This window comes from Halyomorpha halys, unplaced genomic scaffold (genome assembly GCF_000696795.3).
Source record: "Halyomorpha halys isolate HHAL.00 unplaced genomic scaffold, Hhal_1.1 Scaffold1368.1, whole genome shotgun sequence".
Taxonomy (NCBI): domain Eukaryota; kingdom Metazoa; phylum Arthropoda; class Insecta; order Hemiptera; family Pentatomidae; genus Halyomorpha; species Halyomorpha halys.
This window is the reverse complement of record NW_027109134.1, coordinates 244,084-258,144: the sequence shown is the minus strand read 5'-3', so window position 1 is coordinate 258,144 and position 14,061 is coordinate 244,084. Positions and strand designations below refer to the sequence as shown.

Here is a 14,061-nt window from a genome sequence, read left to right as displayed (position 1 = left end):
TCAGAAGATTTATTTTACTTTGGGGCAATTGAAGAAGAATATCAAGGCGAATTGAAATTGGTTGTCGAAAAATTTTCTTTCCTTATTTTTGCACTATATTTTATAATTATGTCAAAAAAGAATAATAATGCTATTATATATAATAAAATTTTAATAAAAACTCTACGACAACAGATGAAAACAAAAGCTGGTAATAAAATGAATGTGCCGTTCATTCGAAGTATCTTTGAACCTCTATGTGCCAATCGTAAACAAATTCGCTACTCTGATTCTTGTTTCCTCCGTTGAAGTCCCCATTAGGGACGCTGTGATATAATTATAAGTATAGATGTTACAAAATTATTCATCGCAAATTATGAATATTCCTTCCCTCGCGATACATAACAGATACATGAAAAAAAAAGTCATGGGCTCCGAAATAGTAACGTTAGCGGTTTAAAATATGAATATAATATTCCCTACGATATCGGAAGGCAGCATTGATACCACAGATTAAGGTAATGATCCGCCTATTATGTGACCGTAAACTTACTCCGGTTGTGGCTTGGGTTCCAATAGCGGGTATATTGAAATCCACATCCAACGAGAACAAAATCGTGTGATAGTTGTTTTTAAAATTATTTGGAGATGTATGTTCAACAGGCTGGATTTTATTTATCGGACTCCTTTATCAAAACGTCCTTCGTCTCAATCTATATGTACGCTTTAATAGAAATTATCAGGGCCAGTTGCCATCTGTTCAAATAAACCCGAGTATAGCTTAGTAGGTAAACATTTTTTAATTAATTGAATGATACATTTGCCATAAAATTATATTTTTGAGGACAGTGACAGTTTGAGAGACCAAAACATTAAATTTAAATAATGGAAGATTATTGATTGACCGTGTGTGAAGATGAAAGGAATATGGTCCGGGTGCGGTCAAGAAAAACTCAAATATTAGAAATATACTAATTTAATACTAATCAAAATAGCCCTGAAGAAGCCCTGCAACGTGGGGCGAAACGTTGGCTCATTAAATTAGTATATTTCTAATATTTTAGTTTTTCTTGACCGCACCCGGACCATATTCCTTTCATTTAAATTTAAATAACTTTTTATTACAGATAAGAACCAAGATTTATTTTTTAATTAATTGAAAAATGAAATGCAATAAGCAATTCATTAATTCATTAAATCAAAATTATTTAAAATGAAAACGAACTGAAAATAGCTCGGTCTGACAAGTATGATACTGTTGAGTGCTTGAGAGTCACTTGTGTCCGGATACATTTCCATTTTAGATTTATTCAAGACTCCTGTAAATAGGTGAGGTGACGAAAGAGGGTTAAGCACGCTGTCGAATATTCATAGCTTTAAGGAGGGGGAGGGAGGAATTAATCCCTCTAGCACCTGAGGCGCCACTTAGGCCCCAGTTAACCTGTCCATATGTTCACTAATGAAAGGGTAGGTTGAGGAACGAGTTTGACTAGGAAGATAAAATGATACCCTAGTTATAAGGCCTAAAGATTGGAAAATGGCCATGGCGCTATAAATTAAATGCTGACGATTAAAAGCTTAGTTGACAATGGAAGGATCACTGTCCTTCTAATGATTAGATGTTTAAGAAGGGTGCAGGTTTTAGGGACCTGTTTTTGTAGAGGCTATTTTCTTCCGCCTCTGGGAAAGGAGGTTTTTCATATTTATTTCAAGCAAGAACATGAGAATATCATCCAATAGCATAGAACTCTAGGAATATTCCTAAAAGAATAAAAAATATTAAAACTAAGTCGAAAGTTCTCTCTTACAGTATTAGGAGAAATAAAACATAAATTGAACTGCTACAGTTCAAAGGTTTTATTTAAGTTTAGAGGAAGATGAATAACGAAGTGGTAAGTAGCCAGGAAAAGTGAAGCCAAAAAGGTCTTATGATGACCTTTAGGGGCGGGCAGAGGTGACATGAGCCAATCACTGGTTACCTTCTGTTTCAGTTTAGTTTACAATTGCCAACATTCCTATTGACTTCGATGTAAACATGAGCTCCGTGGCCAATCACCCACTTTTTGGCTTTTCTTTTGAGAAAAGGATATTCCACCCTCTCATTAAGAGAGGAAAGGCTAAGCGAGCAGTCAGGTTATCTTTAAAAAAAATACACCGGAAACAATCAATCAGGTCACGGAAGCGGCCAGACGGCAACCGCAGGAAAGTTGCAGCGGACTTCAAAGTTAGAAAAATATACCACGTTATCCTCATCTTTGACATAGCATACGAGTATAAGTTAACTCAGAACAGGAAATCGGTTTAAAAAGCCAACAATCGTGCTCTCAAGTCATTCGCACAAAATAATTAAGATTTCCTTCCCGTATCTAAAATAAATTCCAACAAATCACATCAAATTACTTTTACTCTACGTCGTAAACCTACTGACTGCCCTACAGTATACTTCAATAATGTTGCCCTTACCCCTGTTGAACAGATCTGCTACCTTGGACTAAATCTGGACAAACGACTAGCCTGGAACCCTCACACAAGACAGGAAACTGCACGTCGATTTCGACTATTACAGCACTTACTTGACAAACGGTCCACACTTCCAATTCATTACAAAAGACTGATTTACATGACAATTATAAGGCCTATCTGGACATACGGCGTTAGGCTTTGGGCTCCACTAAACCTTCGAATTCCTATCGTATCTAATCCTTACAATCCAAAATCCTTCGTAAAATCCTAAATGTTCCCTACTTAGTCACAAATAAAATCATCTACAAAGACCTTAATGTTCCATTCTAGTCCGAATCAGATATCAATCCTTCCATTACAAACTCCCTAACCACTCAAACCCATTAGTTTCTAATCTTGCTTCCTCTTTTATTCCGGACAATCCTCCGAGACGTCTGAAAAGAACATGGCCTTGAGACCTTATATTGTAAAAATGTTTTTAGAGTGCTACCATTGGGTAGTTTCTCTACATGCTCGTACCATACCATTATGATTTCCTCAAATTTACTTGATGTGTTTATGCACAGTTGTATCAATAAATAAATTTAAAAAAAAAAATTCAGTATCACTTCTCTAATCTGGAAAGTCGAAAAAGCTGTCGTGAGGTATTTGAAAAATAATTTTAATTTGATTATTGTATTACAATATAAAACACAGAAAATGAGAACAGCTAATAAATAAGCACCCACGTTTTTTTCAGAAAAGGGTTTAACTATTGTCTGAGCAGTCAAAGCCAGAAATAGGGAGTTTTTTTTTTAATTTTAGAACCTCAACATAATATGATGTATGTTAGATTCAATAATTCAGAAGATTTATTTTACTTTGGGGCAATTGAAGAAGAATATCAAGGCGAATTGAAATTGGTTGTCGAAAAATTTTCTTTCCTTATTTTTGCACTTTTATTCATTAATATTTAATAAAATGTATTTCCAATACTAATTTGGATAATAGTTATTTTTGTTTTAAAAACAAAGCTTTTACTAGAAAAAAATAACGGAAAAAATCTTTAAAAAAAAATAATGTAAAAAAAAAATTAATTGAAGAATCGTTCAAAAGAATCAAATCATCACAATGGAACTGTTGGGAATCGGTTTAATAATAAGAATCGAACTTCCCATCTCTGACTCGGGGAGTTAGAACTGGTACTTAGATGGCTTAAGTAGACGAACGGCTCCCTTTAATCCGTGAAAAAAAAAATTTTCATCAGGAAAAGGCCAAAAGGCAACTTAAGGAGTTCCGTAAGAACACTTTATTACAACTGTCACATTTGATGGAGTGCCTTAGTGTGAGTAACAATTGACAGTTTAATATATGCTGGTGACTGAAAAAGTAACGATGGCAGTCGCGTAATAACTGCTATCCGAAGATGAGTTTCGTCAGCGTGGTTACATTTTAAAAACGAAAACACATCAACGTTCCTGATGGCCAGAAAGCGATTAAGAGGGGACAGAATCCACTTCCTGAAATACCTTGAAGTCCTGGCAACCGCTGTCGTTTCAAAGTTCATTATGAGTTCTTTCTATATTACCATCGAGTTCAAGGGACACCTTTATTGGTATCATGGAATGATATATCGACGACTCATATATTTTATTTTTATCTTTGGGGTGTAATAGTATTCATCTCTTAATAGGGTTGACTGTAAACTAAGAACCCAGGTCGGAATTGAAAGTTGACACAACGTTGAGGTAGCAGTGTCATTGGAACATAGCAAAAGTAAGTACCGAAAGACATTATTGACGGCACACGATTCAATCGGAGAAAACCATGACTGTTTTAAATTTTATTATGTTGTAAAGCGTCTAGGAAAATGAGAGAAGTTATTCTAGTTCCTTGGATCTGGAGTGACTCCCGGTAATTTTATCCAATAATTGTTGATTATCTGAATTTTCTTTTTAAATTGTTTTTTCGCCTCTATTGCTTTGGATTACATTCTAAACCACATAACCCATGCAGGCATATCTACTCTATTAGTTTATCACCTACCATCCTCAATGAATCACAAGGGCCTGTAAAGAAGATCCATGAGTACATTCAAACAAAAAAATGTTTTAATAGTTCCACGATAGTTAATCTCTTCTGAAGAGATAATCACGCTATATTATTCAAAAGCAAATTTTGTTGTATTTTTGTAAATTTCAATTTAATAAAAAAAAAACATTAAGAAACATAACAGTGACTCAATACAATACCATTTCTTCAAATATAATCTGCTTAAAGACGGCAACTCCGAATCCCGGCCTGTTGAGACGTTCTGAAATAAAGTCATAAATACTTCTGAGAGCGCAATCGACATTCTTTCGCTGGCAAACAAAGGAAAATGTCTACGATAGGAAAGCAGTTAGTTAAGATACCTACCGAGCGGTAAATTGGTTGAATTGCTCTTGCTAACTGGCCGCTAAGATAACGGGATGAGCTTGGAAAGCTATCCGGGCATGTTCTATCTACCTCTGCGTCTCATTGTTTCCAGTTCTCCTAGCGGCACTTTTATCTCTACTGATAGTCACTCTCAAGTCTGCTTCTCTCTACTAATCCTAATATATATATACGTATAAAATTAAACATAAAGTTTGACGGTAGCAAGGCTGAAAGAAAAGTAAAATTCTAACCATTCTTGCAATTTTTTTTGATCAGTTAAATAGGTACTCTTTATATACTGACAAACTTACTACAAACGTTTTCATGAAAAATTAACGGGACTCCAAAACGCACTTATAGGACAAATGGTCACGACTCTAATGCCTGAGAACACAAGAAGACTAAAGAACATGAATGAGGGACCTGCAAACATAAGAAAGTAAGAATAGCCATAGAAGAGGAATTAGGCTGGTTCCTCTTCTTCCTCATGCTTTACATGTCATTTATTTACACAATATAACAATCTGCAGATTGCCCAGTTTTGTATTTGACAGGTGTGGCTGTAAATAAAAAGAAGAAAAAACAAAACAAGTTAAGAAGGTACTGGAATTGCTAATCGCACTATATGTAAACTATACACACATGGGAAGTATTGCGATGGTGAAAAATTTCGAATTCGTGTTTTCGACGGATATGTCCGGTTTCAGGTCGCCGATTGCAAATAACCAAGACTCTCAAAATGATCTGTGTGTGAGCAGCTGAGCTCAAAAACGAAATGTCTTACAAAACTGCAATAACAAATTTAAGGTGGGTAAATGCCTGGAATGACGGCAACTTTTTTTGATAAAATCAGCTGGACTAACATTTCAAAACAGGCTCAAAAAACGATTAAACTCAGTCGGTCAACATACCATCAAATTTCCATTGAAACTGTTAAACAGAGCCAAATGCCAAATTTTCAAAAAATCTTCCTTTAATTATGTTTATTTGCAACAATTAACTATGCAAAATAGTTAACAATAATAAAAATGTATAAATACGAACTATGAAAGAATTATGATTAACTAAAGTGAAAGTTGTGAGATGTGGTTAATCATCATTATCATCTTAATGATGATCGTTAAGCCCATAAACAATTTCCAGAAATAAAACTTCATATTTTTTAGGATGAGTTCCTTATTCAGACATAAAAAGTACCTAAAGTAAGGAGGATTCAAATTTGATAAGAGGTTACCTAGGCCCAATATATAATTAAAAAACATCAGACATTAAAATCCTAAACTGATGTAGGAACTACTTATATGACAATTCAAAATAGAACTTAGAAACTTTCTACTACACTTACTTAAACCTCTATGGACTTGTGGTTAGTGGCATATCTTAGGAAAAGTAAATGGGGCGCTCGCACCGGGTTGCACTACACCAGGGGCAACAAAATATCTAAGGGTCTAGTTATGCAAAAACAGTTTAACCTTGTTTTCTTTATAGTTTGTATCAAATACCATAATCAGTTCTTCATATGAGAGCACTAATTTAAGTATTAAATACAGATTAAAAATTAGAATTTTATATCGAACTGTCGTATTACTAATAATTTAAAGAAGATGGCCTCCGGACCTTGCATTGTAAACTGTTTTTTCTAAAAAGTTCTACTACTGGGTAGTTTCTCTACATGCTGTATCATATCATTATGTCATTATGATCAAATTTACTTGTTGTATTTTTTATACAGTTGTAAATATCAATAAATAAAAATAAAAATTATAAAATGAACAAGCCGACTTGTGCAAGAGCCTTTTGAATCTTTTTACTTTCGCTTTCTGTATTTATAGTAAGGTGAAGTTTTGCAATCGTGCAAAATTTCGAATTCGGTGTGTGTTCGTGTGTGTATGTATTCCCATTACATGTACACGGCTTTTAAATATTTTGTTAAACAGTTGTATTCTTGACAGAAACAAAGTTGATATCCGTTATTCATACATCAAGAAACCCTTGATTGAATGTCAAGAATTTGCAATGACATATCTCCCTCATTAAAATCATATTTTTTGTTTGTTTATTTTACTTTAAATATGAAATGACAAGCCACAATTTCCAAGATAACTAGAAATTTATGCAAAATGCTCCTTTGTTTCTATTTATTGTCTTAAGTTTGTCTAACATCATAATACCAACAAATGTATCCATTGCTTTGGAATATGAACTGAATAAAACATCAAATAAGAATTATAGAATATTGTGAAACTACTCTCGAGAACAATTTAAATCATATGGCTTATCACATTCTTGGCGCCACTCCTCAAGCCACTCAATTATATTGCTGATCTGTTAAAATTTCATGTTTAAAGCAAAACAAAATTTTTAAAAATAAAAATACGTTGAAATCAGTCAAAACTTAAAACTGATTTTTGAAAAAAATGTTCTTGAACAGTATCAATCTCTAAAAGACGTCAATACTACGTTCGATAGTATAAATGTAAATAGCCTAAGAAATATGAATAATTTATCATCATAAATATAAATTTTTTTTTGCTTCTGACGAAGCGAGTTAATTGTGAATCAACTCATTAGGAGCTTGTTATCTTGACATCTAATGTAAACAAATTTAGCAAGATAATAGCCACAATTTATGAGCGTGCTTTTGACTTAAACGTTTCTAATTATACATTCTTTTGGCATTTAAAATAGTTTAAAGAAACTTAAGTAATAATGAATTGACGTTCACTGTTGTCAAGCTATTTAAATATAGGATTTTAATTATAACGTTTCTATTAGAGAATTCATTATGGTTAGTAAAGCTTTAATTATCGACGAACAACCCGAATAATTGAAAAAATGAAGATGAATAGTTAATTGATAAAATTCTGTAAATAGTTTGCCAACTAACAACTATACGCAAACAAACACATAAATATTTAATTAATATTTCTAAGCTTTTTAAAACACTGTTAAAGGAGGCCGCTTCTAGCCGAAGAAGTTAGTGCTTCAATTTTGACTACTGCTGGATAAGGGGCTGCAATTTCCCGATAGATGTAAGTATAGTTTTCAAGTTACCTATTCGAAAAAATATATATATTTATTTAAGTTTTGAAATCACTGCCAAAAATAATGTCATGTTCATAGGTACTACCGTTTTTTAGATGCTTAAATAATTAATAAGCTCTCCTCAATGTATCCTCATAATAATAAATTAAGATTTAATACCAAATATCTCGTAGGAACTATTACACAATGTAACCGCAAAAGTTGATAAACGAGCAATTCATTGAAATAATAAGCAATTTTAAAGTTAGATAACCATCAAAAGTATTCCAAATAAAAAAAAAAAAAAAACTTACATCAAAACCAACTTCACCACCAAAAAATGCTATTGTTATTTGTTTTTATTTTTTATGTTTATTTAAAACTTGTAAATATGATATGCATATTAATCTCGTAAGTTATCTTTGGGTCAATTTTTTGTCATTTTCATTAGATTACGATTTATGACATAATATACTGTTTTATTTTATTGGTTTCCCTTTTATTTATTTATTTTTTTTTTTACAACTAGTGCCTTATTGAATGTCTATGATACTCATTTAAAGATTGTAGTTATATAAACATTATTCCCCCCCACCTTTTTTCAATAATTATAGTACCATTTTTTTTTCAAGTTATTACTATTTGAGATATTTCAGGATGTTTTATAATTTCATTATTTTTACTTGTTTAGTTATGAATATTACTCGAAGCCACTAAGGCCCAGAATAAATAATGAATATTGTTATAATTACAATTATAATGATTCGTGATTGTTGTTTATGAACGGTTAAGATTTATATAGGTTTTTTTCTTGTCAATGTTTAGTGAACAATTTTATTTCTATTGCATATTTACTTTTTTTCAACAATGGTTGTATCTAAATAATAATTTTTAATGATTATTGTTTGCTTAATGTGTGACGTGTTTTTTCTCACTCTTATCTTTACTAACGGGTGAGTATATTGTTTTGCTAGATAAATCTCAATCTTTGTTATTTTTTAAATATATTTTTGATAAAACTGTATAGATATTTTTTTTATCAATTTATTTTAATATGTCTTTAGACCAGAGATGTTTATTTATTTTTTTAATTGTCTATTTTAAGGACTTCGTTCTAAAATAAAGTTTATGTTTTTCTATTTTTTGTTTCAATTGAACCATGCTAATAAGCACAGCTAAAATAAGAAATAAAGATACCATAAATATTTGTATAGATCTTAGAATAAATAAATATTAGAATAATGTATACATAGGCGAACTGTAAAACAAGACCTATTAAATTAATCTAGAAATATAGAGAAAGGTTAAAAAATAAATTATATTTTCGTTAGACTGATTATTAGGTAATTAGTTCAGTTTTTGCGCTCAAGTTATCACTTGTTAAAACTGTTTGCAAGCTCTCACGTTCGGTTTAGTAAATAGTGGTTATGTAGTTTTAAGTAAATGTTGGAGTAATTATTTTATATTTGGTTCATTTTTTTATACTGTTACTGTTTTCGTAGGCGGCGTAGGAGTTGGACGCACACAAAGGATCACTTAAATGTTACGATACTCGGAGGCGATAGCTATAAAGGTTAGCCCGGAAGTCGGTGTATCGTATAGATTTTGCCGTGAAGGGTTGCCCTGGAGACGAAGCCAAAGCCGGAAGGGGATTGGCGAAGGGGGAAGGGGCGGGATCGATCGGGCCACGCCCACCCTTATCTCTCGCTCCCCAGCCGCTGTATCTCTAAGTAGCTGCTGTCAGCTGGCCCGGATTATAGCGCCCGCCCTGCTCCACTAAATCATCTCCCTCATCTGTCTGCCGATTTGTTGTCTTCAGCTGCGGGGTGCAACGGCTGCCGAACGGTTAGCGCCGATCAGTGCCCGGAACTATTGAAATAATGGAATACCAGTTGGCTGTACTACGGAGGGAAGAGGGGGGAACCTTGGAAAGGGAAAGGAAAGCAAAAATGTATGAAAAGAATTGTTTAGTTACAGACGGCCAAGTCACCATAAAAGAAAATTGTTTTTAGGGTGAGTTGGCGTAATTACGTCCTAAAATTACAAGAGGCGGTATTGAACCCTCTTTGCAGGACAGTAATTTCAGTATATTTATTTACTTTTACTACTTATTTACAGAATCTTATGCTGATCATATAATGATAAGAAATTTTCCAATTAAATTGATTCTATCCTATTTTTAAAATTTTTTTTTTTCAATTTACGGTGCACAATTGCAGCAAATGTGGAAAAAGACGGAAAAAATATTCTTAATTTTTTTATTATAAAACAAAAAGTCATATAAAGAACATTTTGTTTTTTTTAACAAATTCACCTGGTTTTTATTTTCAAATAGTATTTATTGTATTACAGATTTTTACAGCGACATCACAGTCGAAAAATATTTATTGATGAAATATATGTACTTAATAGTACACTTTTCTCCCACTAATAAAAATAATTCAAATCACTTCCAGTTACTTCAGCAAAACATGAAATAGTTTTCCTTTCCTAAGCTAAGTAGAAACAATAATTTTGCAAACAAGTCAAACATTTGTACGCCTTATTGTAACCTAAATTTACAATAAGGCGTACAAATGTCCCGCCATTGCTTTTTATGAGTTACCAGATGTTGAGAAAACCATATAAAGTAATTTCATGACTTTAGACATAACTGATTTTTTAACAAGTAAATTTGAAATAATATAAATAGGGGTCAATTGAAAAAGGAATTTATGAAGTTCTTTTTTTGGCTAAGTCCTCCATTCAGGACCTATACAGCCCAAGAGTGGGAATGAGAAGTCATTTCTTGGGGCCGCCGCGAAATAAATACTACTTATCCACGCGAATATCGAACCTACAACCTTCTGAACTAAGCGTTCTGGGAAGCTATTCTCTTTATCAAGTTTATTATTTATTGACAGGGACATACCCAGTGAGAAAAAAAAAAAAGTAAATAAACAATAAACTATTCATATTTATTAGCAAAATGAAAATATGTAAAATAATGTAAGACTATTATAAATAAAATTTTTTGTTGAGATAATTAACTATAACGTAATAGAAATCGGTCAATTAAATTATAGGTATATAATAAATGCAAGGTACCAACTGTTATCATATATGAGCCGTTATGAGGAAAAGTTGTGCAAGTCATTCGTTTCTAAACAAAATATATTTTTAATAAAAACATTATTAAATTGTTAATAATTTATTATTATTAATAATGATAATATATTATTATTTAAATATAATTATTTAAATAATTACCCAGTACATTATGTACAAATGTTTTTAAATAGTAGAATATGTTTGGAATTACTAGCTTTGACCGATAAAAACAGTAATTATGTTTAAAAAACTTCATAGGACCTCTGAAATTTCAAATATCTCAAAACTACAGGGTTGACTTTTGCCTTCAAGAGCTCATACATTGCCATTATTATTGTCAAAAAATTATATGTTATACATTAACATTATTAATAATACTTAAAATCATTGTTTTGTTCTTAATTATAATTGTTAAAAAAGACATACATACATAGGAATACATCGTTTTTACCAGAATGTGATTGTGAAAATCATACTATCATATGTATGGTTATTATCAACAGAAGAGTATTTTTTTTTTGCATCTATTGCCAGAGAGTACTAAGTCATTATATTTTTAACGTTAACATCAAAAATATCTAAGGATAATTTCATAGTAGGTTTATTCTAATACATCTTATGATAATTTTATAAAATATAGTCGCTGGGTATTTTATATAGCAATCACCTTTGAGAGTGAGGTAAAATCTAAAACTTTGTAAAATATTTTAAGAATTGCCAAATTGCAGAATTCATAGTTAGGTTTCTTTTTCTTTATCATTTTCTTACTAAAAGATACAGAAAACTGTGGAAAACATAACATTAAATTAGACACTCAAACGTCAGTTTGAGGAACTACAATATGTAAACAAACGCCATGGTTTGGTTACATTGTGTACCATATGATCAATTTAAAAAGTAACATGTGTTTGGCATAAATAAATATATGAATCTCCTTGGTTATTTTACTTAGGAACGAAGGTAAACTATTAATATTCAACGAGTTCGTAATTGAAATCGTCAGTTGATCTTTCTAATGCAGTTTATTTTCTAATTAAAAATCAAGGAGTTGCCGTAAAGAAGCATTTAAAGCTTCCTCATCATCATAATTTCAGATTAAGGAAGAACATTACAAAAATCAATAGTGGAAGTTGGCGATAATTGAAATAAGTTGATAGCTAGATTATAGTTGAAAGCTTTTAGTGAGGATCAGCAATGTTATGGTTCTCAATCGTGAATGAATTATGACTACCACACCAATCAAATAAAAACTAATGAATTTTAACTTTTAGTATTGATAATAGATAATACATTTACTATAAAATAGGTTAATATATGAAACAGGTATAAAATAAACAAATAAACAGCTGTGTTTGAGGTTAGGATATCACGATTTTATGATATTAATAATTAGAGTAAAATAATGAATATGGACATGGAATCAATAAAAATTATAGATAAGGCATCGATCGATATGGTTTCTTCTAGAACAGAACACCCTCAGTAGGTATCAGATAACAGAGGACAGTCCACCCGCATAGACGTACGGGACGGATTTCCTAAGCAACTTCCCAGGAGATAATCTGAAAGATGGGTGTCTACATCCTCTATGAGATCAAATACTTGCCAACAACTCTAAAAGTAATGATTAACAACAACATATTTCTGTCCACTATATTACTGAAACAATATACAGTAAATAAGTATTTACTGAACTCCTGTATTTTGAACTATAATTGAATTAATTCTAGAAATAAACGACTCAACTGTACAGTGTACTATACAACGCATGTACTCAAGTTATCTGTGTTCAAAAACAGCTACGGAAAATTGCAGGATAACTTTCCAAGACAGATTAAAAGGGAAAAATAAAATAAAAACTTACCTTCAAAGAACAAAAATTGTCGGAATCCATCAGGCGCTGAAAGTGCCCGAAAAATTTCAACTGAGGTACAACCAGTTTCTTCATAGGTGAGAAGCCCAGATGCGCCATAGCTTGGAAGAAAAACTTTTAAAATGACAAAAATCACATTGACATCTGATTTATAAAGATAATCGAACAAAATTACTCCTTCAAACACAGATTTACAAACAAAAATCAATCCTTCATGTAACCGACGAGAGTTTCACGGAAATAACAAAAAAAGGGCAATGGAAAAAAAAAAAAAAGAAGGAAAATAAAATAAAACAACTGATAAATTGTTGCCATGGCAAACTTTGCCAAACTGATATTATAATGATGATAATTCTCAGTTTCCTTAGTTATGTAGTATTCCTATAGTAAACGAAGCCAATGGAAAACTAAATTATCTTTGGACGTTGATTTAGTTGTGGGGAGCGTGGTTTGACTGTGTACACTCAACCACAATCAATCATTCCATCACAACAGATAAACCAACTGGTTGGACCCTAATGCTATTCGCTACGTACTTCAAGATCATCACCGTAATGTAAATAATGAGGTACATCTATTATTGAGTGTTCTACGATAGTACACGAGGTTTGTCATTGGATGCATATATTAATGCTATTTCCTTCTTTTATGTACATTTATTAAATAAGAATAAAATATAGTCAATTTTATTTTATTTAAACTTAATTTGATCTTTTTGTCTAAGTATGAAAAAACTAAGACTTAAAAATGCTAAAAAGCCATCAAGAAACTAATTACAAACGTCATGAAACATATAAAAAAATCAAATCGGTTCAGATAAAAATAAACAGCACAGCAACCATTACTACAAGAAACTATCTTTAAAATTATCACCAGTTTCCATAGAAGCCAAGCTTGTCTACAAACAATAGTTAAGATAGCTTTAAAGAAAACACGCGCAGTATATCATATCAGCATGTGGGTATCAGTAATGTTTTTTAATTATTGATGTAAAAATTAAAAATAATATTTTATGATTACAAGAAGTAAAAAATACGATAGAATAAAAGCCCGTTTATCCGTGCAATCCGGCATCGAAACATGGCCAATTTAGTTTAAAAAACTCCAATATTAATTTAGCAGGTACATTAGGTTAATAATCAAAATGCCATGTAAAATATAATGAAGTATAGGTGACGTATATATTAATATATGATGATTTAATTTTAGAATTATTAGAACAATGTAATATAATT

General features: G+C 31.6%; 1 protein-coding gene across 1 annotated transcript in view; it reads right to left on the bottom strand.

Annotated features, from left to right (window-relative positions):
• LOC106689467 (single-minded homolog 1) overlaps positions 1-13,074 on the bottom strand; it is a gene marked incomplete in the record, with an annotated part of 86,049 nt that extends 72,975 nt beyond the window's left edge. The window contains 1 exon segment of the mRNA XM_067047331.1: positions 12,818-13,074. Coding sequence (XP_066903432.1) covers positions 12,818-12,925 — 108 coding nt within the window.
• Positions 13,075-14,061: the final 987 nt, after the last annotated feature.